The sequence below is a fragment of the Dromiciops gliroides genome, chromosome 1, assembly GCF_019393635.1.
Source record: "Dromiciops gliroides isolate mDroGli1 chromosome 1, mDroGli1.pri, whole genome shotgun sequence".
Classification (NCBI taxonomy): Eukaryota; Metazoa; Chordata; class Mammalia; order Microbiotheria; family Microbiotheriidae; genus Dromiciops; species Dromiciops gliroides.
The window spans coordinates 443,677,307-443,701,968 of NC_057861.1; the positions used below are offsets into that span (position 1 = coordinate 443,677,307).

At 35.6% G+C, this 24,662-nt stretch overlaps 1 protein-coding gene across 1 annotated transcript in view; it reads right to left on the minus strand.

Moving 5' to 3' along the window:
* EDIL3 (EGF like repeats and discoidin domains 3) overlaps window positions 1-24,662 on the minus strand; it is a 580,643-nt gene that overhangs the window by 30,447 nt on the left and 525,534 nt on the right. The window contains exon 10 of the mRNA XM_043978117.1: window positions 24,135-24,290. Within this exon, the coding sequence (XP_043834052.1) occupies window positions 24,135-24,290 (156 nt within the window). The remainder of the gene's footprint in view (window positions 1-24,134; window positions 24,291-24,662) is intronic.

The window sequence follows — 24,662 nt, forward strand, 5'->3', positions numbered from 1 at the left end:
GGAATTTGGCTATAATATTCCTGGGAGTTATTATTTTAGGATGTCTTTCAGGAGGTGATGAATAGATTCTTCCACTTTCTATTTTACCTTCTGGTTCTAGAAAATCAGGGAAATTTTCCCTTACAATTTCTTAGAAGTTTTTCCAATTATCTCTCCTGGATCTATTTTCCAAGTCAGTTGTTTTCTTCAATGAGATATTTCACATTGCCTTCTATTTTTTCATTCTTTTAGTTTTAGTTTGTTGTTTCTTCATTTCCCATAAAGTCATTATCTTCCATTTGCTCAATTCTAACTTTTGTACCTCCTTTTCCAATAGGCCAATTTGACTTTTCAAGGAATTATTTTCCTCGTTGACTTTTTGTACCTCTTTTACCATTTGGCCTAGTCTTTTTTTTTTTCTTTTTTAAGGGGCAATGAAGTTTTAGTGACTTGCCTAGGCTCACACAGCTATTAAGTGTAAAGTGTCTGAGGCCAAATTTAAACTCAGGTCCTCCTGACTCCAGGGCTTTATCCACTGCAACACCTAGCTGTACCCTAGTCTGTTTTCAAGGTGTTTTTTTTTTCCAGTATATTTTTGTGTCTCCTTTATCAAGCTGTTGACTTTTTTCATGATTTTCTTACTTTACACTCATCACTCTTTCAATTTTTTCCTCTACCTTTCTTACTTAATTTTCTTCTTATCTTTTTTTTTCTTTATTTAAGCAGGCCAGTGAGGGTTAAGTGACTTGCCCAAGGTCACCCAGCTAGTAAGTCTCAAGTGTCTGAGGCCATATTTGAACTCAGATCCTCCTGAATCCAGGGCTGGTACTTTATCCATTGTGCCACCAAGATGCCCCCCCCCCCTTACTTTATTTTCAAAGTCCTTTTTGAGCACTTCTATAGCCTGAGACCAATTCATATTTTTCTTGGAAGTTTTGGATGTAGGACCTTTGAATTTGTTATCTTCTGAGGGTTTGTTTTGATCTTCCTTGTCACCATAGAAACTTTCCAGGGTCAGAATTTTTTTCTGTTTATCATTTTCCCAGCCTGTTTCTTCACTTTTAACTCTTTGATAAAGTGGGGCATTGCTTCCAGGGTAGAGGGAATACTGTCCCAAGCTTCAGGAGGTTTGTGCAGCTGTTTTATAAGATACTTCTATGAATTTATAAGTTTTTAGTTATTACAAGGTGGTATAATTTAAGGAGAAGTATGTTTACTACTCCCTGGGCCTGTGCTCTCATCTACAAGCCACCAAACAGGCCTCTTTTTCTGCCCTATAACTCTGAACAGAATCCTGCTCCACTATGGCTAAGATCTCGTGTGCTTGTGCTCCTACCCCACTTGGGCCTGCCACCCATGACTGTGACCTGGTTCCTAGTATGGGCAAAACAACAGAGTCCTGCCTCAGTTCTAGCAAAGAGATCCCAGTAATTGCCTTCTGTCCAATTGTTCAAACCCCTTACTATCTGTGAACTGAGTTCCAGAAGCATTTATTGCTACTGCTGATTCAGAGGCTCCTGAGGCCTATTCTTGGTTTTCTGGGGTTGGGTGTGTACTGGGGTTGGGTCTGTGCTGGCTCAGCCTGCAGTGGGCTGCACTCTTCTCTCACACTGGTACAACAGAACTTTCCTGCTGATCTTTTAAGTTGTCTTTGGCTGAAACATTATTTCACCTTCTCTTTTTGTGGGTTCTGATGCTCCTGGAATTTTCTTATAGCATTATTTGAAGGTATATGGAGGGGCCTTGGGGAGAGCTCAGGCAAGCCATTGCCTTTCCTGCACCATCTTGGCTCTGCCCCCAACCCCTGCAATTCTAATTTTTAAGGACAATTTTCTTCAGTGGGCTTTTGTACCTCTTTTGCTCTTTGACCAATTCTGCTTTTTAAGGAATTCTATGCATTAACTAATTTTTGTGTTTCTTTTATCATTTGACCAATTCAGTTTTTAAGGCATTATTTTCTTCAGTATTCTTGTGCTTCTTTTACTAAGCTGTTAATTGTCTTCATAATTGTCTTCCTTTGCTTTTCTTTCTTTATCTAATTTTTCTTCTACCTCTCTTATTTTTAGGTGGTCTTTCAACAATTCTTCTTGGTTTTCTATTCAATTTACATTTTTTTCTTTGAGATTTTGCTTGTAGCTGTTTTGACATCACTGGCTTTTGAGTTTGTATCTTGATCTTCCATGTCAGCATAACAGTATAACATTTTTACAAATGTTTATTTATCATTTAAATAATGAAATAAAACAAGCATTGCATAATTAGAAAATATTGTATATAAAACTGCAAATCTATTAAATACAGCTTTCTCTTCCTTTTAAATATACAATAAAGTTATCACATAAATTTCTTTTCTTCTCTTCCCCCTAGAGATGGCTACCATTACACACACACACACACACACACACATACACACACACACAGATGTGTATGTGTGTAAAATTATTCTATATATTTCTATTAGTTCTTTGGATGTAGATAGTATCTTTCTTTACATGTCCTTTGTAGTTAATTTGAGTATTTTATAGTCAAAAAGATTTATTTGCTCAAAATTGTTCTTAAAACAGTATTGTTATTGCATACTACATTCTCTTGGTCATAGTAACTTTTTATGGTCAGGTTCTTTTTGACAATTCATTGCCCTCTCCTTATTGACAGTCTCTTTTATCTAGGTTTTAGGACACCACTCTAATTTAAAAAACAAAAAAAACACATTATTTATTAGTTTATCTGTATATTTATTTTTAGCATTATTTAAAAATTTGATTTCCAAATACTCTTCCTCCCTCTAACTCCTCCCTTACTCCTTGAGAAGGAAAGCAATATAACAATTGTATTTGGTTATGTCATGCAAAACATATTTCCATATTAGCCATATTTTAAAACACCCTCTCCCCCAAAAAAAAATCCTCATAAGATAAAGTCAAAAAAGTATGCATCATTCTACACTCAGAGTTCCTCAGTTCTGTCTCTCGAAGTGGATAAATTATTCATCTTGAGTCTTTTGGAATTTTCTTGGATGACTCTATTTATTGGATTAGCTAAATCTTTCACAGTTGATCATTGCTGTAATATTGCTACCACAGGGTACAATGTTACGTTGTTTCTGGTCCCTTTACTTTGTATCAGTTTCCATTATCTTCCAGGATCTTCTGAAGTCATCCCCCTCATCATTTCTTATAAGACAGTAGTACTGATAACAATCATATACTACAACTTGTTCAACCATTTCCCAATTGATAAGCTTCCTCTAATTTCTTATTCTTTACCACCACAAGAAGAGCTGCTATGAATATTTGTGCGTGTGTGTGTGTGTGTGTGTGTGTGTGTGTGTATTCTTTCATGGTTCTTCTCTCTATCTGACCACTTTTTTGCTAGATCATTATCCAGATCACAACCTCTGATAGTAGGTGTCCCATAGAGTTTAAGCCTTCTCTTCCTCTCCCTCTATATTACTTTATTTGGTGATCTCATCCGCTTCAAATAAATTTAATTAACATATTTTTTGCTGATTATTCTTAAATCTACCTATCTGACTCTAATCTCTCTGCTGACCTCCAATTTCCAATTGTCTTTCAGATATCTTGAAATCTAACCCCTTGCTCCCATTCTAGTCCTCTATCACACATATTCTTCTATCCAGAGACAATGGCCTCCTTGCTTTCCCATGAACAAAACCCTCTATCTGTTCTACACTTTTTCTCTGTTTGTATCCTTTATCTGGAATTTTCTCCCTCCTTATTATCTTCCCTATTACCTTCCCCAGCTTCCTTGAAGTCCCAGTTAAAATCTTCCTTTCTCTCACAGTTCCTTAATTATATTGCCTTTCCCCCATTAAGTATTTTCTATTATATTATCATTCAGTTTTGTCTGACTCTTCTTGACTCCATTTGGAGGTGGGGTTTTTTTGGGTTTGTTTTTCAGGGCAATGAGGGTTAAGTAACTTGCCCAGGGTCTAACAGCTAGTAAGTGTCAAGTGTCTGAGGCCAGATTTGAACTCAGGTCCTCCTGAATCCAGAACTGCTGCTTTATCTACTGCACCACGTAGCTGCCCCTGGAGTTTTCTTGGCAAATATACTGGAATGGTTTGCAATTTCTTTCTCCATCTCATTTTTTTTTTTTGCGAGGCAATAGGGGTTAAGTGACTTGCCCAGGGTCACACAGCTAGTAAGTGTCAAGTGTCTGAGGCTGGATTTGAACTCAGGTACTCCTGAGTCCAAGGCTGGTGCTTTATCCACTGCGCCACCTAGCTGCCCCTCTCCATCTCATTTTACAGATGAGGAAACCAAGGCAAACAGGGGTAAGTAACTTGCCCAAGATCACATAGCTAATAAGTATCTGAAGCTAGATTTGAACTCAGGAAGATTGGTCTTCCTGACTCCAGGTCTCTATACACTTTGCAGGCTAGCTGCCAATTTCCTTTTATATATATATATATATATATATATATATATATATATATACACACACACACACACACACACACACACACATATGTATATATTTGTGTGTATATTTACATGTGTGCATATATTTGGGTATACATACAAATATGTTACATAATATATAAACATATGTTATGAATACTAGCTATTATTAATAGCAGTAATACATATTAACAGACTGATTAAGGTCTGATATATGAAAGCACTATTAGCATTCATGTAAAACTGCTGCTAAATGATACATATCTATCAGATTCAACAAAAGTAAAACAAAAAAATCACAATTGTTTTCCCCTAATAGTACAAGGATTTTGGAATCACCTAAGGATATCTGTCATTGTAATTTTTAATTTAATAATGTAACACTTGTGTTTTAAATGACCAAAAAGTAAGAAAATGGTGTTATTAAATCCATTTATGGGCAGTGAGAGGAGGAATTTAAAGGTTTCTAAGAATATAATATTTCTAACAACATGCTGCAGTTTCTGGTAGATATTAAAATTGACAAGTAGCCCATAGAACAAATCCTGATTCTACGAATAAATGACAATTTGTCAAGATGCCATTGCTTGTCAAATTACTTAGTCATTAAGTGGGCTTATGTCATTTGCTTCATCCTCTTGAAAGTTGAGACATTATTAATAGAGTTGCTTACTTCTGAGGGCCAAATAACATTTTCAAACAAAATGAAGGAGATTTTTTAGTGACTGGCAGGCTTAAGAATGAACAGAATTAACAGCCTTAAGAATGAAATTTTTGCGAATGTCTGAAGCAGGTAAGAACAATGAGTAAATTCAATAATTGGGACCCTGTTTTTCTTTGTAGAGACAATGCTAATAATTTTGTTTGAAGCAAAGCTCTCCTGCCTTAATTAGAGTCATTAGAGCTGCTGAAACAAATGATAATGTGTTACAATTTCCATAAGTATGTTTAATCAAAGAGCCATAGCACACCCACAAGAGAAACCTCATGGAGACCAGAATTCTCTATAATAGCTCCTCCTTGCTAGCAGCCCAGGGACCTAAAGTCTTGAGACCAGAGGACAGGGCCTGTTCCTTCAATCAACATCTGGGGAGGAAACCTTATGAAGAGGTACATGTCCAAACATCATATTTCCACATTATACATGGAAGATTAACTGCAAATCCCTGATATGATTAGTTCTGTTGAGAGAGCATCTCATACCAATCTATCTCCTCCTCTACTAGTTATGCAATTCTCACATTATTGTCTCACCACTGGAGTTACAAGTAATATACCTTCTTGCTAACCTTTGCCCCATGTAAAAATCACCTTATTCTTGCTCAGCCTCACCATAATCAGTTCACCTGTTGCCTTGCCCATTATGTTGAGGCTTTTGAAATCCTCACTCTATTGTCCAGAAATCCCCCTACATCTCCTAAATTTTCAGCCAATATTTTTCTGTCTCCTCAGATTAAGAGAAAATGTAAGTCACCCTTCAGAATACCACATCCATTATATAATAGCATTCCTTGATCATCACTTTTTTTCCTCTTACCATGACTTAGGAGGTTAAGAGAAGGACAACACATAGACTATATCTTCTACCATGTCCCTTATCAACATCCCTCAGTGACATTTCCTCTTTTGAATTCAATCCAATCCTGCCGACACCATCTCTTGAATCTATTGGTTATACACTCCTCCTTCATCTTTTCAGTGGGTTTAGAAATAAGACCACAATCTCCTGAACTACATACTTTATCATTATTCTTAGGGATTTTGTGAGGTTTCAATTTCTTAACTTCTTCAATGGAAATTATTTCCTTCATCCCACTTCAATCACACGTATTTATGGCATCTGAGTCATCACAATCATAACTTACCCAGGATCTAGAACTTGAAGATTTCACTTTCCAACAAATCCTTCTATTTCTCTCACTCTTTAAAACAAGACAAAACAAAATTAAGTCTATTCCCTAAATTATCTTTCTCTTTTTCCCCCAGCCAATCTCCCTTATCTCTCTGAGTTCATTTGCTTTGGTGCCTAGGATGCTTTGTCACTAGAGCTACTACTCTAGAATCCCCTACTCCTCTGAATATTATACCATCCCTGACCTGAAAATATTTATAGTTAAATAATCCACATTTAATTTCTCTGTCCCTAGTCTAGAAGTCCTGAAAATCAATGGCAACATCAGGAAATGGAATTGATTTTGATCATTAAAATTCATGATACAAGACCTCATCTAGGGTCTTGCTGCTGCTCCAGAACTTTTCTCTACTATTTTTATTGCCCTCTTATAGAACTCATTAATTAACTCTCCAAGCATTTATTAAGTACTTACCAAAGCCAAGAGTTGTAATACTCACTAGGGATATAAAGATGAAAAGAACAAATATCATTTGTAGGATCATAGATTTAGAGCTTTGGGGACCAAAGAGTCCATCTAGACCAACCCCTTCATTTTACAAATGAGGAAACTTAGGCCCAGAGAGACTAAATTACATTCCCAAGGTCATATAGATAGTAAAAGTAGAAGCGGTAGAATTTGACAGTGCTCTTTCCATTGTACCACATTCCCTCTCTCTTCCAAGTAGATGGGGATTAAACTTTGTGCCTCAGGTGTGCAAAGCATAAACCCTACTACTCTGCTGCATCCCCTGTCTGGAAGGAGCTAAAAACAAATGCTTCAATCTTTTCTTCTTTCCTCTAACCTCTAATCATTCCCTTATCCCTTCCTCCAAATTTACAATGGATTACCTAGAATAGTTCCCTGAGAATTTGTTGTAATTGAATAATCTTAGAATTACCTGTCTGTTCCTTAATACGGTTCAGTCACAGTATTCCATCTCACCTCCTGTAAAATTATACCTGCCCTCACTAATTCTTCTTCCTAACTTTTTGGTCCTATCTATCTGCCTCCTCTAGGACATTGCCTCAGCACTTACATCTTCTTTCTCATGCCCTCAATCTCTTCTTGCCACATTTTCCTCTCCTATCTGCATACCACAGGCATGAACATGTTTTCCCAATTACAAAATGCCTTCTATCAACCTTTATAGTTCATTTAGCACTTTCCTTGCAGGGTTGTTGTATGGAGTAAATAAGAGAATATTTGTGAATTACTTATTACAGTGCCTGGAATGTAGAAGGTCTAAGTTTTCTCTCTACCTACTCTTTCCTTAATTACTAGAAACTGGGATCTCTGCCTTGATTATGAACGAAATCCCATAATTGAACTGCTCTCTTAAAGGTTAATTTTGGCTTTCAAATCACCAAATGCAATGTCATTTGGTTGTGATCATTCTCCTTGATCTCTCTACCTTTTGACCCTGCTGAGATACCCCTCCTTCAAATATTCTGGCTTCCTGATTATCTTTCTATGTCAATAAATCACTCCTGTGTCCTTTGCTAGTTCACTGGTATGTTCTTTGCTCTTCATGCTTCATTCCTTAGTAATCCTGTTAACTCATAGAACTGGATAACCCCAAGCCTGTATCTCTATTACCAGTCTCTTGAGCTGCAATTTCAAATGTTTGCAGAATATATCCAACTGGATTACCATGTCCCAAATTAAGTTCATTATGCTCCTCTTTCTAGTCTCAAGATTATTCTCTGTGGTATTACCATGCACCTGTTGTTTGATGCTGGTAATTTGAGATTATCTTTGACTCTTTTCCCTCACTTTTCTAATCATATATTCATTAAGTTAGCAGGATTTGTCAGTTCCATAAATACATCTCTTGCCCTATGTTCTTCCCTCTATTCCCAGTTGCATAAACATCATTTCATCTTTGCATCAGTCCCTTATTGGTCATCTCACCTCACTCTCGTCTCTCCGTAATATTCTCATTCTACCAAAACAAAATTTTAGCTGCACAAATCTTACATTTCTTGACTAAAACCAATTCTATGGCACCTGCTTTCATTTTGTGAGCAATGTTGATTTTTTTTCTTTTCTTTTGCATATAAGGTCATTTACCACAAGTTAATGTATTATTTATTGTTCTCCACACATATTTGCTTCAGCCAAATTAGACAATTGACTCAACTTTATGTTTCTTACAGACTTTGGGCACATGATAACAGAAATTCCACTGACTTTATATTTATTTCCTTCTGCAAGAACTTATGAGCTATGTGTCATTCAATTGCATCATTTTCCTGTTTTCAGGTATAGTGAGTATATCATTATTGATATGATTCTGTTACTCCAGTACAAGGATCTCACATTTGCAATACTATTAATTCAATTGTATCTCTAGTGGGCCTAAAAAACCTGAGTTTTTTAAACATAGTTTCAGCCTTCTTTTCTGGTAACTTCACTGTAAAAACGAAAAGAAGGGTATAGTATGATATTGAGAATAACTTTGTATTCTTCTTTGCTTCATGGGTAAGAATACAAAAATTTTGAGATGCCTTCCTTCTTTGAGAATTCCCTGATCTGAGTTGGAAGGATCAGGCTGTTTACACTACCACTAGGTGGTGCTCACACATCCTCATTAACTAGTCCAGAGTTTTCCAGATGTTGGTTTGTCCTCTGGTAAAATGGTAGTAGACCATAAAATGTTTACATCTCAACGTCTTAAAGTCTTAAACACATACATTTAACAAACTACCTTCAAACCTCTTCTCTTCATCTTTATCTTCCTCTTTCTCTTTGCCTCCTGCAGGGCAGTGAGTACAACACATAGAATTTAGATATTTTACTAGTCTGCAATATTATTTGAGTTGGGAAACAATGATTTGATCTCTGACTTTTTTATTCTATACATTCTAGCTTTTATCAACCTCAGTTTTAAAACAAATTACATGTGTCATAAAAATGGCAACATATGATTTTACAACTTTCATAACTAGATCTTAGTACAGTAGATACCAGAACCTGAAATATCCCTCAGAGTTATTCTCTTTGAAAAAAAAAACAGGTTTTAAAAAAAGGACTCAAAAAAAGAAAATAAGAAACTCTGTTAACAAAGATCATTTAGGGAACAGTGTAGATCTGAAATTTTAAAGCATAAAAAAGTGATGGTATTGGGAAAGAATTGAAGATTAGGTCATTCTGAAGAAAGAAATGCAAGCTTTCTAATAACTTTACAAAAATATCTCCAAATAAGTTTTTTGATTTCATTTGGAGATAAAATGGTAACTTAAAGCAGTGCTGCATTCATCTCTGGGACAAAAGTTTATTAAATGCCCAGTCCTGGGGTATGTATCTCTCTTCCCATACTTTCTATTGCAACACCACAGCTTAAGTCCTATGTTAGGATTCACAGGATTGGTATAAATTAGGTAATAAATACTTGTTCTGAGTTACTCTCAATTATATCTGGATTTTGATTGTCACAAACATTTTCTTTATCTCTGCTCAATATTCTTTTTAAACTTAATTCACCAGGTTCAACAATGTCCTTGCTCTTTTATTCCATGACCTTTCTATCCTATCAAAAAGAAGACCATTAGTTTGCTTTATGACCATACTCCTTATTTCCCCTGGTTATTGACAGACAGGGCTATTTAAGTTGTCAGGCATCTTTTTTCAAAGTTCTTCCTCATGAACCAAGTCTGAATGAGCACATAATAGTTTGAACAGATATACAATACCTTCATCTCCATTCCTCCAACATCAATCCTGGACCTCAGAGGTTTGAGTTATGCCATGGAAATAATGATATTAGACTTTACAACAATGGCAGAACTCAGTTATATTCATGGTTCTCTACTTTTCTCTTAGTAAACAAGAAAATGATGTTGTTTCCTCCTTCAAGCAACTTTCTTTTTGATAAGTTTAATAGCCAAGACAGAAAGAACCAGAGAGTTATGTGAACTCCCAACTCCTCAATTTAAAGTTTCTAAGCAAAATTAGTAGATTCCTGTATATACCTTTCCAAAAATCACCTTTCATTTCTACTCAGTCTTTGGTAAAATAAGTCTTGAATTCAATATGACCAATGTTAACCCAATCTATCTCTCCTCCCCTTGGCATTGAAGGTATTGAAACCCCATACACAATGTTGATTCCAATTACTCATATACCTGACTGATATAGTCAGGATTGTTGTCATGGTGGTTATAGACCTCTACACTCATACAATGTCATTTACTTTCCCTTCTTTGGGTTTGTTAGTAGAAAGTAAGCTCTTTGAGGACAGGGCCTATGCCTTTCTTTGTATCCTCAGGACATGGAACAGTGCCTGGCATATATTAAGGGATAAAAAACTGCTTATTGCCTCAGATTGCTGGCTTGCTCAGTTAAGAATCAATTAAATATCTAATTCAGCATATAAGCCACAAGCAGAAGGAATATACAAGTATTAACACTTGCCCCTGTAGCTTGTTTGACCTTTGTTTCATGAAATATTTCCCCTAGGAAGCTTTAAAAATTCAAATTAAATTTATGAAAATACTTGTTTCTACAGTAATGAGAGAATTATGTGTTTCTTCTATTTGTTACTATTGGACCAGAATGAATGCAAAATATGATAGTCTTGGTAATAAGAATTTGTGATATTGTACCATCTATTTTTAATAACTCTACATTGTTTATTGATTGAGAGAATAAAATGGAACCTGAGGCCAGGTAATATCATATATCTGTTTCAAATCCACTCAGATTAGGGAATCCTGAGAGCAGTTTTAAAACTAGCAATTCTCCACCCTCAGGTAGGCAGCACAGGGGAAGCAGGGGAAGGAAGACAGGGAATATGGGATATAGAGGTAAAAAAGCGACTGAAAAGATGACCTCTAAAAGAGGGTATAGGAGGGGATAAGCAGTGGAGGATTCCACTGTGGGTGTGGATAGCTGTGACATAGGATGAATAGGGCTGTGGCATGAATGCAGAAGACAAAAGGAAATTGCAGGTGTGAAAGGAGGGAGGACCAGAGAGGGTAAATTCATGCTTCCTCTAAATTTCAGTGCTCTGAGTCAATGACCCCATTCCTGAGAAAGTAAACAATTTGACATAAGTTTATATATATATATATATATATATGTATGTATTCAGACAAAGTCAAAGGTAAGGATGTACCACACTGATGATGACCCAATTAATTCATTCCTGAAAGCTACATTTTTATATAGACAGTCTTTCTACCTTACCATTATGCTTACATTTTGGCTAATTTCTCATCTACTTAAATGTAATATTTTCAATTCATTATATATGAAACTTAAAATGAACAGCCATTTAAGGTATTATTTTCAGAAATTAATGATATCATGCAAACACAGAAACTTTTTAGGCAGAATCTGGTGAATCTCATTGTCTAGTAAGACTTGGTCATTCAATGATCCAAACATCCATCCTATAATATTCATTTCCAACTCAAAAATTAAGAAAGTTAAAGTACTTTCAACTTTGCCTATTAAATATTATCATTTTGGTGGTAAGAAAATGTTCAAGCTAAAATCAGATGTCACTGTATATCTTTTCTTACAAATTCAAGGTAGCTTCAGTAAGTGGTTTCTAATGAATAGTATGTTCTCTATATTTCAAAGGGGAAAAAGAGGAGGGATAAAAATAATTTTTAAAAAATAAAAATTACATGTAGGTTTTAGTACAACCCCCACAAACTGTTTTTAGACCAGGAATTTGTAGAGTCCAGGTAAAGTTTGGGAAGAAGAATAAAAAACTATATTTCTACATTCACCACTTCCGACCTCCCCATTCCCTTAATGGTTCTCTCTGAACATAAAGAAGAACTCTGACTTAGATTCACACTTTCCTTTGATGTACCTTACTCCCTAAGTTAATACATCAGGAAAAAAATAATTTGGGATATTTCTTTCAAACTTATTGCTGATTTATTTTATCATCAACCACATAAAAATAAACAAAGAAACATAGTAATTCCTACATTTTTTTTAGCATTGCTGTTAAATACTGTAAAGAAACATCTTGGGAACTAACTTCACAGCTACTAAATAAACTTGTCTTCTCTGTTGTGAGCATACACCTTTAGTACTGGGGAAAACACATTTGAATCAACTTTACAGAGAAAAATGAATGTAAATGTTATGAAACACAATACATATTACAAAAAATAAATATGTATGACTTGCCTTTATGTTTGATTATATGTGTTATCCCAAGGGATTTTGCTAATAAGAAAATGGAAAAGCCACAGTAATAAAATATTTTAAGTTGGCTGTAGGAGGGATGGTGAGCTACTGACCTCTAGTTGAAGAGAACAAGATAGCTATTTTACTCCAGTCAACTTTTGAAAATATATTTTCTTGCTGCATACAGGTTTCCTAAGTCTTAGTCAGTTCTGACTAATGGAGGACAGAGAGACCATTCATGCATTCCTGGAATCTCATTTACACCACGTACAGCAAACAAGGAAAATGTTATTATTTTAAAATCTATTTTTTTCTCTTTATGAGAGCCCTGAATTTTTCAAAGTAATGGTAGGCTTTTATGTTGCCTCCATACAAACTAATTGATAGGTAAACTGGGTGACACCTAAAGGAATTCAGAATACTTGTTGGCAATTACTTCTATCTGGTGTTTGCTACTGAAAAACATCTCAACAGAGATGCATGTCCTCTTTGAGACATCTTATTTATTTATTATAGCTCCATGGAAGAAAACATTGGGCTAATGTTACACTTGTAAATAAAGTTATTTTTTCCCGCTTGGGAAAGTAACCATGGGAAGTCAGCAGCAAACAATATTAAGAATCAATTGGAGTTGCCTTACTCAACCTCTAGGGTAAAATTTGCTGACATCAACTGGCAATTCAGTAGCTACACTTATTTATCAACAGTACATCTTCTTATAGATTTAAAGCACCTGAAGTCATAAAATAGAAGTCATCTTCAACTTTTTACTCTCTTCTAATCCTCCCTCCCATCTCTATATCCAATCAATTTTCAAGTCTTATTGGTTCTACCTCCTGCATATCTCTCTCATCTGTCTCCTTTTTGGAACTCACACCATAATCACCATCCTAATCCTGCTCCCCCCCCCAGCCCCCCTGCCACATGTCTCTCTATTGGTCTACTATAACAATCTCCTCATTGGTCTACATATTTCTAGCACTAGAAGAAACTAGACATATCAACTGATACAACATTTCTATTATCATTTTTATATGAAGTGGAAATTTTCATCCTCTATTTTATTACCCTTATGTGAATATTTTTAAAAACACACTAGGGGCAGCTAGGTGGCACAGTGGATAAAGCACTGGCCCTGGATTCAGGAGGACCTGAGTTCAAATCTGGCCTCACACACTTGACACTTAACTAGCTGTGTGACCTTGGGCAAGTCACTTAACCCTCATTGCCCAACAACAAAAAAAAAGGAAAAAACCCCCACAGTATTCCAATTGTTGTTGTTTGGTCTTTTGAAGTGTTCTTAAATTCCATTCCTTCTAGTACTAGCCTATTCCCTATGCCTTTTATTAAAAATTAAAAAAAAATTTTTTTGTTGTTGAGGCAATTGGGATTAAGTGAATTGTTCAGGGTCACACAGCTAGTAAGTGTCAAGTGTCTGAGGCTGGATCTGAACTCAGGTCCTCCTGAATCCAGGGCCAGTGCTTTTTCCACTGCACCACCTAGCTGCCCCAAGCCTATCCCTTTTCCAATAAATCTTCAACAAGATTGTCATATTAATATGCCTAACGCATAGTTCTAATCATTTCATGCCTCTTCTCAAGAAGATTCATTGTCTCTATATGACCTTAAGAATAAACTAGAGGGGTGGGGTCAAGGTGTTGGAAGAAAGGTTGTGATTTGCCTGAGCTGTCCCCAAGACCCCTCCAAACATCTTCAAATAATGCCATAAGACAATTCCTGAAGCAGAAGAACCCACAAAGAGATAGGGTGGAATACTTGTCCATCTAAAGACAACTTAGAAGGAAAAGTCTGTTGTACCTGGGTGAGAGTGGAGTGCAACCCAGTGCAGGCCATGCCAGCACACACCCAGCCTCAGTCCCAGCAAACCAGGAGCAGGCCTCAGGAGCTTCTGAATCAGAAGCAGCAGGAACTGCTTCTGGAACTCAGCTTACAGATGGTAAGGGGGTCTAACAAGTGGCCAGAAGGAGATTACAGGGATCATGTTGCCAGCACTGAGGAAGGACTCCATTGTTTTGCCTATATTAAGATCCAGGTCAGAGTCTTGGGTGGAAGTCTCAAGTTGGGGAGGAGCAGAAGCACACAAGAACTTGCAGCCACAGTGGAGCAGGATTCTGTTAATAGTTCCAGTGCAGAAAAACAGGTTTGTGATTGCTTGCAGACCAGAGCACAGGCTATGAGAGTAGAAAAAATACCTCTCCTTAAATCATACCACCTTGGAAGAATGAAAAACCTAAAATTCCTAGAAGTATTTCAGAAAATAGCTGCACAAGCTCCCTAAAGCTTGGGACAGTGCACCATCCACTCTGGAAACAGTGCCCCACTTTAACAAAGAGTTAAAAGTCAAGAGACAGGCTGGGAAAATGAGAAAACGGAAAAAATGCTGACCCTAGAAAGTTTCTATGGTGACAAGGAAGATCAAAACACTACCTCCCCTCCCCTGAAGATAACAAACTCAAAGCTCCTACATCCAAAGCTTCCAAGAAAAATATAAATTGGTCTCAGGACATAGAAGGGCTCAAAAAGGACTTTGATAAGAAAGTAAGAGTAGTAGAAGAAAAAATGGAAAGAGAAATGAGTATGATACAAGAAAATCATGAAAAAAATAAATAGCTTGTTAAAGGAGACACAAAAAATACTGAAAAAAATAACCTTAAAAAAAACAGACTAGTACAGGGGCAGCTAGGTGGCGCAGTGGATAGAGCACTGGCCCTGGAGTCAGGAGGACCTCAGTTCAAAGCCAGCCTCAGATACTTAACACTTACTAGCTGTGTGACCTTGGGCAAGTCACTTAAGCCCAATTACTTCACAAAACAAACAAACAAACAAAAACCAAGCAAACATAAAAACAAAAACAGACTAGTCCAAATGGTAAAAGAGGTTAAAAAAGCCAATGAGGAAAATAATGCCTTGAAAAGCCAAATTAGCCAAATGGAGGAGTTACAAAAGCTCTCTGAAGAAAAAAAACTGTTAAAAATTAGTCTTCAGCAGGGGCAGCTAGGTGGCACAGTGGATAGAGCACCAGCCCTGGAGTCAGAAGTACCTGAGTTCAAATCTGGCCTCGGACACTTAACACTTACTCTCTGTGTGACCCTATGCAAGTCACTTAACCCCAATTGCCTCACAAAAAACCCCCAACAAAAACAAAAAAAGAGTTTGTTATAAAAATTCACAAAACAAAACAAAACAAAAACAACAAAAATTAGTCTTGAGCAAATGGAAGCTAATGACCTTATGAGAAATCAAGAAACACTAAAACAAAACCAAAAGCATGAAAAATAGAAAGCAATGTGAAATATCTCATTGGAAAAACAACTGACATGGAAAATATATCCAGGAGAGATAATTGGAAAATTATTGGACTACCTGAAATTCATGATCAAAAAATGAGCCTAGACGTCATCTTCCAAGAAATTGTCAGGGATAATTGCCTTGATATTTTAGAACCAGAAGGTAAAATAGAAATTCAAAGAATACAGGATGATATTCCAAAAGAGATCCTAAAATGAAAACTACAAGGAATATTATAGCCAATTTCCATAGCTCCCAGGACAAGGAGAAAATATTGCAAGATGCCAGAAAGAAACAATTCAAATACTGTGGAACCACAGTCAGGATAACACAAGATCTAACAGATAATTAAAGGATCTGAGCACTTGGAATATTATATTCTGAAGGGCAAAGGAACTGGGATTACAACCAAGAATCACCTATTCAGGAAAACTGAATATAATCTCTCAGGGAGAAAAAAATGGGAAGTCAATGAAAGAGAGGACTTTCAGGCATTCTTGATGAAAAGACCTGATCTGAATAAAAAATCTGACTTTCAAATACAAGACTCAAGAGAAGCATAAAAAGGTTAATAGGGAAAAGTAAAAGTAATAATAAGGGATATTAAAAAGTTAAACTATTTACATTCCTATGTGGGAAGATGATACTTGTAACCCATAAGAACTTTATCATTATAGGGCAGCTGGATGGAGTACATTTAGACAGAGGGCACAGGTATGAGTGGAATTTGAAGAGATGATATCTTTAAAAATAAAATTAAGGGGTGAGAGAGGAATTCACTGGGATAAAGGGAAAGGGAGAGGTGTAATGGGGTAAAGTACCTCACAGAAAAGAAACATGAAATAGCTTACACTGTAGAAGGTAAGATGGGGGAGTCAGGGAGGGGGGGGTGATCAGACCTTACTATCATCAGAATTGGCTCAAAGAGGGAATAATATACACACTCAATTGGGTATAGTAATCTATATGACCCTCCAGAAAAGTAGAAGAGGAAGGCAATAAGAGGGGGTAGGTCATAGAAGGGAGGGCAAATTGGGGGAGGGGGCAGACAGAAGAAAAAACACCTTTGAGAAAGGGTGAAAGGAGATAAAGAATAGAGTAAATGACATGAGGAGGGAGTAGAATGGAGGAAAATTCAATTAGCAATACTAACTGTGAAAAAAAAAATTGAAGCAAGTTTGTCTGAAAAAGGCCTCGTTTCTCAAACACATAGAGAACTAAGACAAATTTAGCAAAATAAGAGCCAATCCTCCATTGTTAAATGGCCAAAGGGGCAGCTAGGTGGCACAGTGGATAAAGCACTGGCTCTGGATTCAGGAGTACCTGAGTTCAAATCCGGCCTCAGACACTTGACACTTACTAGCTGTGTGACCTTGGGCAAGTCACTTAACTCTCAGTGCTCCCACCAAAAAAAAAAAAAAAAGAAAAGAAAAGATAAATGGTCAAAGGATATGAACAGTTTTCAAATTAAATAATCAAAGCCATATAAAATGCTCTAACTCATTATTGATTAGAAATCTGTAGGTCAAAACAATTTTGGGTTACTACCTTATACCTATCGAATCGGATAATAGGACAGCAGAGGAAAATGACAAATGTAGGGGATATGTGGGGAAAAGATATTAATGCACTGTTGGTGGAATGGTAACCAATTCAAACAATGTATAGAGCAATTTGGGGCTATAAAACCCTGCATACTCTTTGAACAAGTAATACCACTACTATGTCAGCATCCAAAAAGAGATAAAAACCACAAAGTTAAAGGACATATATGTACAAAAATTATTTATGACAGCCCTTTTCTGGTGCACAGAATTAAAAATTGAGAAGATGCCCATCAATTGGGCATGAACAAATTGTGGGATGAGATTATGATGGGTTCTATTGTGCTGTGGGAAATCATGAGAAGGATGCTATCAGAAAAACCTGGAAAGGCTTACATGAGCTGATGTGAAGTGAGATATACTGTATACAAAGAAACCGCAACATTGCAAGATGATCAGCTATGAATGACTTGGCTATTCTTAGCAATGCAGTGATCCAAGGCAACTCTGAAGGACTTAGGAAAAATGCAATCCATCTCCAAAGAAAGAATTGATGGTGTCTGAATAGAGATTGACGCATATTTTTAATTTTCTTTTGCTAACGTTTTTTTGTCTGTTTTCTTTCACAGCTTGTCTAATATGAAAATGTTTTGCATGACCACACATGTATAACATATTGAATTGCTTGTGTTTTTAAGGGTGGGGTGTGTGTGCAGGGATCGAGGAAGAGAATTTGGAACACAGTTTTAAAAATGGATGGTAAAATTGTTTTTCCATGTAATTGGGGGAAAAAAAATTCAATAAAGACCTTAAAAAAGAGAATAAAATACAATGTCCTCTGTCACTTAAAGTCCTTAACAATCTGACCAGAGCCTATCTTTTAAGATGGTTATACATTAGAACTTCCTCCCCACCCCCTACCCCCTTTTATATATTTATATATTTATATTTTATATAGGTGGTACAGTGGATAGATTGCTAGGTTTGGAGTCAGGAAGACCTGAAATGCAAATCCAGCCTCAGACAATTGCTATACATGTGACCTTGGGGAAGTCCTTTAACCCTCTTTGCCTCAGTTTCCTCATTTGTAAAATGTACTGGAGTAAGAAATGGCAAACCATTCCATTATCTTTGCCAAGAGAACTTCATAAAAAATTGATGTTAAAATTTTGTTTTTACATATATTTTGTAAAATAAAATTCTATTAAAAAAAAGAGAACTTCACATGGGTTCATGAAGAGTCAGACATAAGTGAAATGCCTGAACAGAAACAACAGCAAAAAAATTGGACTGATTGCTATTTTGAATTTAAATGACAAATCTCCTACCTCTGTGCCTTTGAACAAGCTGTTAGCTATGATGAGAATGCTTTTTCTCTGCATCCATACCTCATAATATGTAACTCCCTTCAAGTCTCAACACAAGACACTTCCTTCAAGGTGACAATTCCTAATGTTCTGAGCTATTATTGCTCAGAACCTGGGTATTTTTTAACTTACCCATCTGTGAACATGTTAGCAAGTAGAATGTAAACTCTTTGAAAGCAGAAACTATATTGTCCATTCATTCATCCATTCAATAATTCATTCATCCATTAATCTATTTATTTGGTTTTTTTTGTTGTTGTTTTAATTTGTATCCTCACAACCTAGTTTGGTGTCTGACACATGGTAGACGCTTAACAAATTCTTGTTGATTGATTACAGTAACAAATAATAATTATGGAATTAATAAGTACGTCATATTTATATGTCTTTTTCCCTCAAGGGCACTGAAAGTCTTTTCACAGTATATCATTGTGATTCTTTTCAAAGCATCTTTCAAATTGTTATAGACAGGAACCTATTGTTAATAGATGGTTAGCTGATCTGCAACATGGGAGATAGTTGTCACAATGAAAATTTTACACGGTAATAAAATCACAGTTTTGTTATCATGACCATTTTTATTTTCATGACATTTACATTTTTTTCCATATCTTATGTTTTTACTTATGTTCCTTGGGTGATGTTTCCTTCTCTCCAAAATTCAAAGGCAGAAAATGCAAATAGGGGAAGGAGGCTACTACTGAATTGTCTCCTGGTGTTTAGGGCTCATGTTTTAGGTGCAATTCAATTCAGTCTTTTATAATTGAGGCAACTTGATATGTCAAAAAGTTTTAGGAGTCTGGAACAATTTGGTTTCTTTTGTAGCTATTTTCTTCTATTTTAATAATAACCTATGCATGTGAACTTTATTTTATACACACATATATTTATATACACACATATATACACATACACATTATATATAATCTACATGTGCATGTATATGTGTATATATGTGTGTCACATATCTACATTATATATGTGCATAGATATGCATCACATATCTACATTATATATGCACACATATACATATATGTGTGTATCTACATTATATATGTATATCTATATTATATACACACATATGTGTGTGAAATGTATATATGTCTGAATATATCACTTCTGAAATTAACTCTGTGATTAATAACTACTTTCCTTATTAATTTTCATTTATAACTTTCTCTAAGAATTCAGTTTTGATTAAGTAATGACAAGGAGAGGAAAAGCAATGACCCTGAAGAACTCTTGCTGCAAGGCTTTACATTCGACATGATTTACCAGTTCATTATTTACAATAAATATTTTGATGACTTTCTCTAAAATTATAGCCTTAGAGACATCTGTATATCACTACGTGCCTTTTACTTATCTAAAACCAGGTATGTGGAATTTTGAATTAATTTTTCTATAAAAGTATCCATTATGGAATTGTTGACTTCCTAAATGATAAGGAATGGGATGAAAATATTGAGAAATTTATGTTCAGGAGGCAATCAGACATTTGGAAATGTTTTTAGTTCTTAATACTGGGTATTGATCCCAGCAGTAAAATGGCTCCACAGTAAGTTATTCTAGTTTCTTAGAAGGAGAAGGTAAGTTGCCCATCCATTTCTAGTCCTTTGCCTGTCATTTGCTCATATAGTCATTTTTTTTCTTATAAATCTCAATCATTTCAAACATGAGTGGGAGTGTTTGTATAACATATTTATTCTTGGAATAAGGTCTAAAACATTTGAGGAGAAGATTGTAGATCTTTATATAGTAAAGACCTATCTTCTCCCAAAGGACATCTGTTAGTCACTAAAAGCAAATCTTTTATATTCATCAAACTGAGAAGACCTTCACAACTGTGGATATGGATGAATGTCAGATTAAATTGACTGCCAGATAAAGAGTCCCAACATCTCACTTATTCTGAGTCTATAACTAACAAATCTCAAGTATAGGAAATACACAAATACATGGACTCTATTCTGTCTCTCATCTCTCTTGCTACAGTGTAATCAGTTCCCATCAACCAAGTTTGATAATTCTAATTATCAAATGGCAAATTCATTTTAGTGAAACAGATGCTGCTATACTCACAAATGAACCTATAATATGGTGTCTGTGTGATATCTATGCATATATATATATATCTACATATATAAAAACATGTGTATCTATCTTTTCCAACTTAATTTTCACTTCTTGTCTTCGACCCCATTAGACCATGATGAGATCCTTGAGGGCAAAACTGTTTTTGCCTTTTCTGTCTACCCAGGGCTTGGCTTACAGTATCATTGAATAGATTTACAGCTGGAAGAGATCTTAGAAACTACCAAGTCCAGTTTCCTAAATTTACTGATGACAAAACTAAGATCCATAAATTTTATGAGTTATTCAGGGTCACTTAGCTAGTAAGGGTAAGTGTTTAATGCTTTTTGATTGATTAATGTCAAAATAAATGACACAAGTGGAAGAATTATATCAAATGTACAATTATATAAGTTTGATAGTAGGCCAAATTCAACTTGGTGGCTATTTTCATTTTTAGAGAGGTAATGAATTTTCAGACCAGTTTCATGGAATGGACCTGCCTTTTACTTGAACCCTTATCCTCTTGCTTAGGCAGAGTGGGTATGTGTTGGCCAATATAATACGATGCAGAAATGAAATTTAATCATTCTTTCTACCTGTTTCTTTTACTCCCCCTACCCTGGGCACTGTTTTTTGTCGCTAAAATATGGAAGAAATTCTAGAATTTAATCAACTTCAGTCTCCTCTGGTTGACAATAGTAACATCAGCCTGTGAATCACAAGTGGTCCCCAAACAGTCTATAACATGGTACAGAGAGAATTTAGAAAATGATGGTGTATCTTTCCTTGATCCTTATATTCCAGAACAGTGTTTTCTAGCCGAGTAAATTGAACATCAATGTAGAGACTGTCCTAGAAGCTATGACTATAGATTCCATTATCCAGGCCCTCCCATATAGCTCTCATTGAACTTGCCTCAGAAGCTCTAATTGCAAGTAAATCTGGAAAGTTAAGGTAAATGGCATTCCAATGAGAGGGAATAGGAACAGAGCTGTAATTTCATTGGTGTGGGCAAGTCATCCAAAAAGAAATTCACTCTGCTAATATTGACTGACACTCTTCAATCCATCCTCCTAGAGATTTACTTAGAGAACTTGTCTAGGTTCCCATGGTCACTTGTGTCAGATTCAAGACTTGAATTCAGGTTTACCAGGCTTCAAGTATACATTTGTATTCACTAGGTCATATTTTCTCCACATAAAGATAGTGCCAATGAAAAAATAGCTCTTCAAAATGTAAAGTGTTATTTTTACATAAGAAGATGCCAAGAGACATCAGGATACAGTGAAGAGAAAGCTGGCCTCAAGATCAGAAACACTAGGTTCAAGTATCTTTGACACATTCTAGCTGTGCGACCACACGTAAGTTACTGTACTTCTCAGTGGCTTAAAAGGGTCTCTAAGATTATAAATTGTCAATCATCATTAGTAGAGGAATTTCCACACTGGGAATTGTACCGAGAGAGGAAATGATAGGTCCAGACTGACCCTCTCCCTAGGGCTGGAGCAGGGAGGGGAGGTATGGAAAAGGGGGAGGGAAATGGGGAGAAAGAAGCAGAAAAAAATAGAAAAATTTTTTACAAAGAAAAATATGGGGTTGTCTTTGGGATATAACCCTAGCAGTAGTATTGCTGGATCAAAGCGTATGCCTAGTTCTATAGCTCTTAGGGCATAGTTCCAAATTGCTCTCAGAATGGTTGGATCTTTTCACAACTCTACCAACAATGGATTAGTATCCCAGCTTTCCCACATCCCCTCCAACATCCAATATTTTCCATTTTTGTTATATTTGCTACTCTGATAGCTGTGAGGTAGTATTTATAGCATCTTTTTGTGGTGATTAAGAATTGGAAATCAAAGGAATGCCCATCAGTTGGGGAATGGCTAAAGAAGCTGTGGTATATGTTGGTGATGGAATGTTATTGTGTTATAAGAAATGACAAGTAGGATGATTTCAGAAAGGCCTGGAAAGACTTCTATGAACTGATGTATAGTGAAGTGAAACATTGTGCACAGAAACAGCAATATTGTTTGAAGAACTGTGAAAGACAACTATTCTCAACAATACAATGACCCAAAACAATATGCAAGGCCTATTGATGAAATATACTATCTATCAAAAAAAAATAACTGATATTGATTGAATACAGACTGAAGCATGCTGTTATTACTTTCATTTTTCTTTTATTCAAGTTTTCTTGTACAAAATGACTAATATGGTAATGAAGGATAATATTCAACTCATGAAGATTATACTTATTTGAAATTTTAAAAACTTCTTGCAATTACATATATACAAATTTAAAAACTAGATCTCTGATTTCTAACTAAACCTACAATTTTATTTTTAAGGATTATTTTATTTTATTATTTTTTTAAATGAAAGAAAGTAAAAAATAGCATGCTCTGTGTTCAATCAATATCAGTTCTTTCTTTAAAGGTGAATAGTATGCTTAACCATTAGTCCTTTGGGATTTTCTTAGATCATTGTACTGCTAAGATTAGTAAAGTCATTCACAGTTTTTCATCCAACAATATTGCTGTCACTGTGCACAATGTTCTCCTGCTTCTGTTCACTTCACTATAGATCAGTTCATATAAACCTACAATTTTAATTAGACCTACAATTGAGAGGAAAGTCCTAGTGAGGAAACTCCAATGACAATATAGATCAGGATCTATTCTACAAATTGCATGTTAAGTGATCATATAGTGAGTATGTGTCAAAGGCAGAATGGAAATGAGGTCTTTCTGATTTTGAAGCTAGCTCTCTACTGTCAAAAGAAGTATGTATTAGTATATTAGTATACACACACACACACATATATATACATATATATACACACACACACATATATGTACATATATATTAGTGTAACACATTTGTCCTTTTAAAAAGGAACACATTGAAGAAAATAATCTCAAATAAAAAAGTACATTATTGATAAAGCATTCACATATGTTATATTGCCAAGTTAGGTATGGAAGACATTTTTATGGCCAAGGAGGGATAGCTGAATTCTTTTTTGTGCTCTTTATCAGGTTCAATATGACACATTTCCTCAATATATATAATTCTCCATCATCAGTACATTTTAGTTAATTTTTGTGGAGCATGTCCTAATTAGATACCATGTGAGTTTTCAAACCCTGTGGATTGATATGCCTCCTATGTTGAGCTGTTTGTGTGTGTGTGTGTATACACATATACATATATATAAATACATATGTGTGTGTATACACACACACACACACACACACATACCTGATTGGATCATTTTAATTAATGAATTAACAGGTTCATTCAAACTATTGAAGTGGTTTCAGATGAGGGACAGCGACTTTCCTCCCTATCCTTACCTCTTATATACCAAGCAAACGGTTTTCTTACCTTATCTTTTCTTTGCTTTTCATCTTGGTATATGGTCCAATGGTCTCCATCATTGCTATATGCCAGTTTATAGGAACCTACAAATTGTACATGACCAAAATCTTTAGCTCCTTGGGTAATGATGCCAGTCACTTTGGTAGGGACTAAAAGGTCCACCTAGAAAAAAAGAAATATAATATAATCTTACAAAAAATAATGTAGTAATGTATTCTCCTTATTGTGTCTCAAGAGCCTCAATTCTGGTGGAAGAAAAATTCAATGTGTGTGTGTGTGTGTATGCACATGTGTGCATGTATTATGTATGTATGTATGTATAAATTGGCTTTAAAATGTAAATATCATCTTGGTTAATCAAGGATAACTATTCTAATGTATGGTTTGATTATCCCCTCCCTCCCACCTAGCTACCCCTTATGTCAAATTTGTATACAGTCTTCCTGACTCCAGGTACAGTGTTTAGCCATGGTACCACCTGGATGCCATACAGACTTTTAAGAGTCATATAGGAGTTTTTATCTGATTATAGCA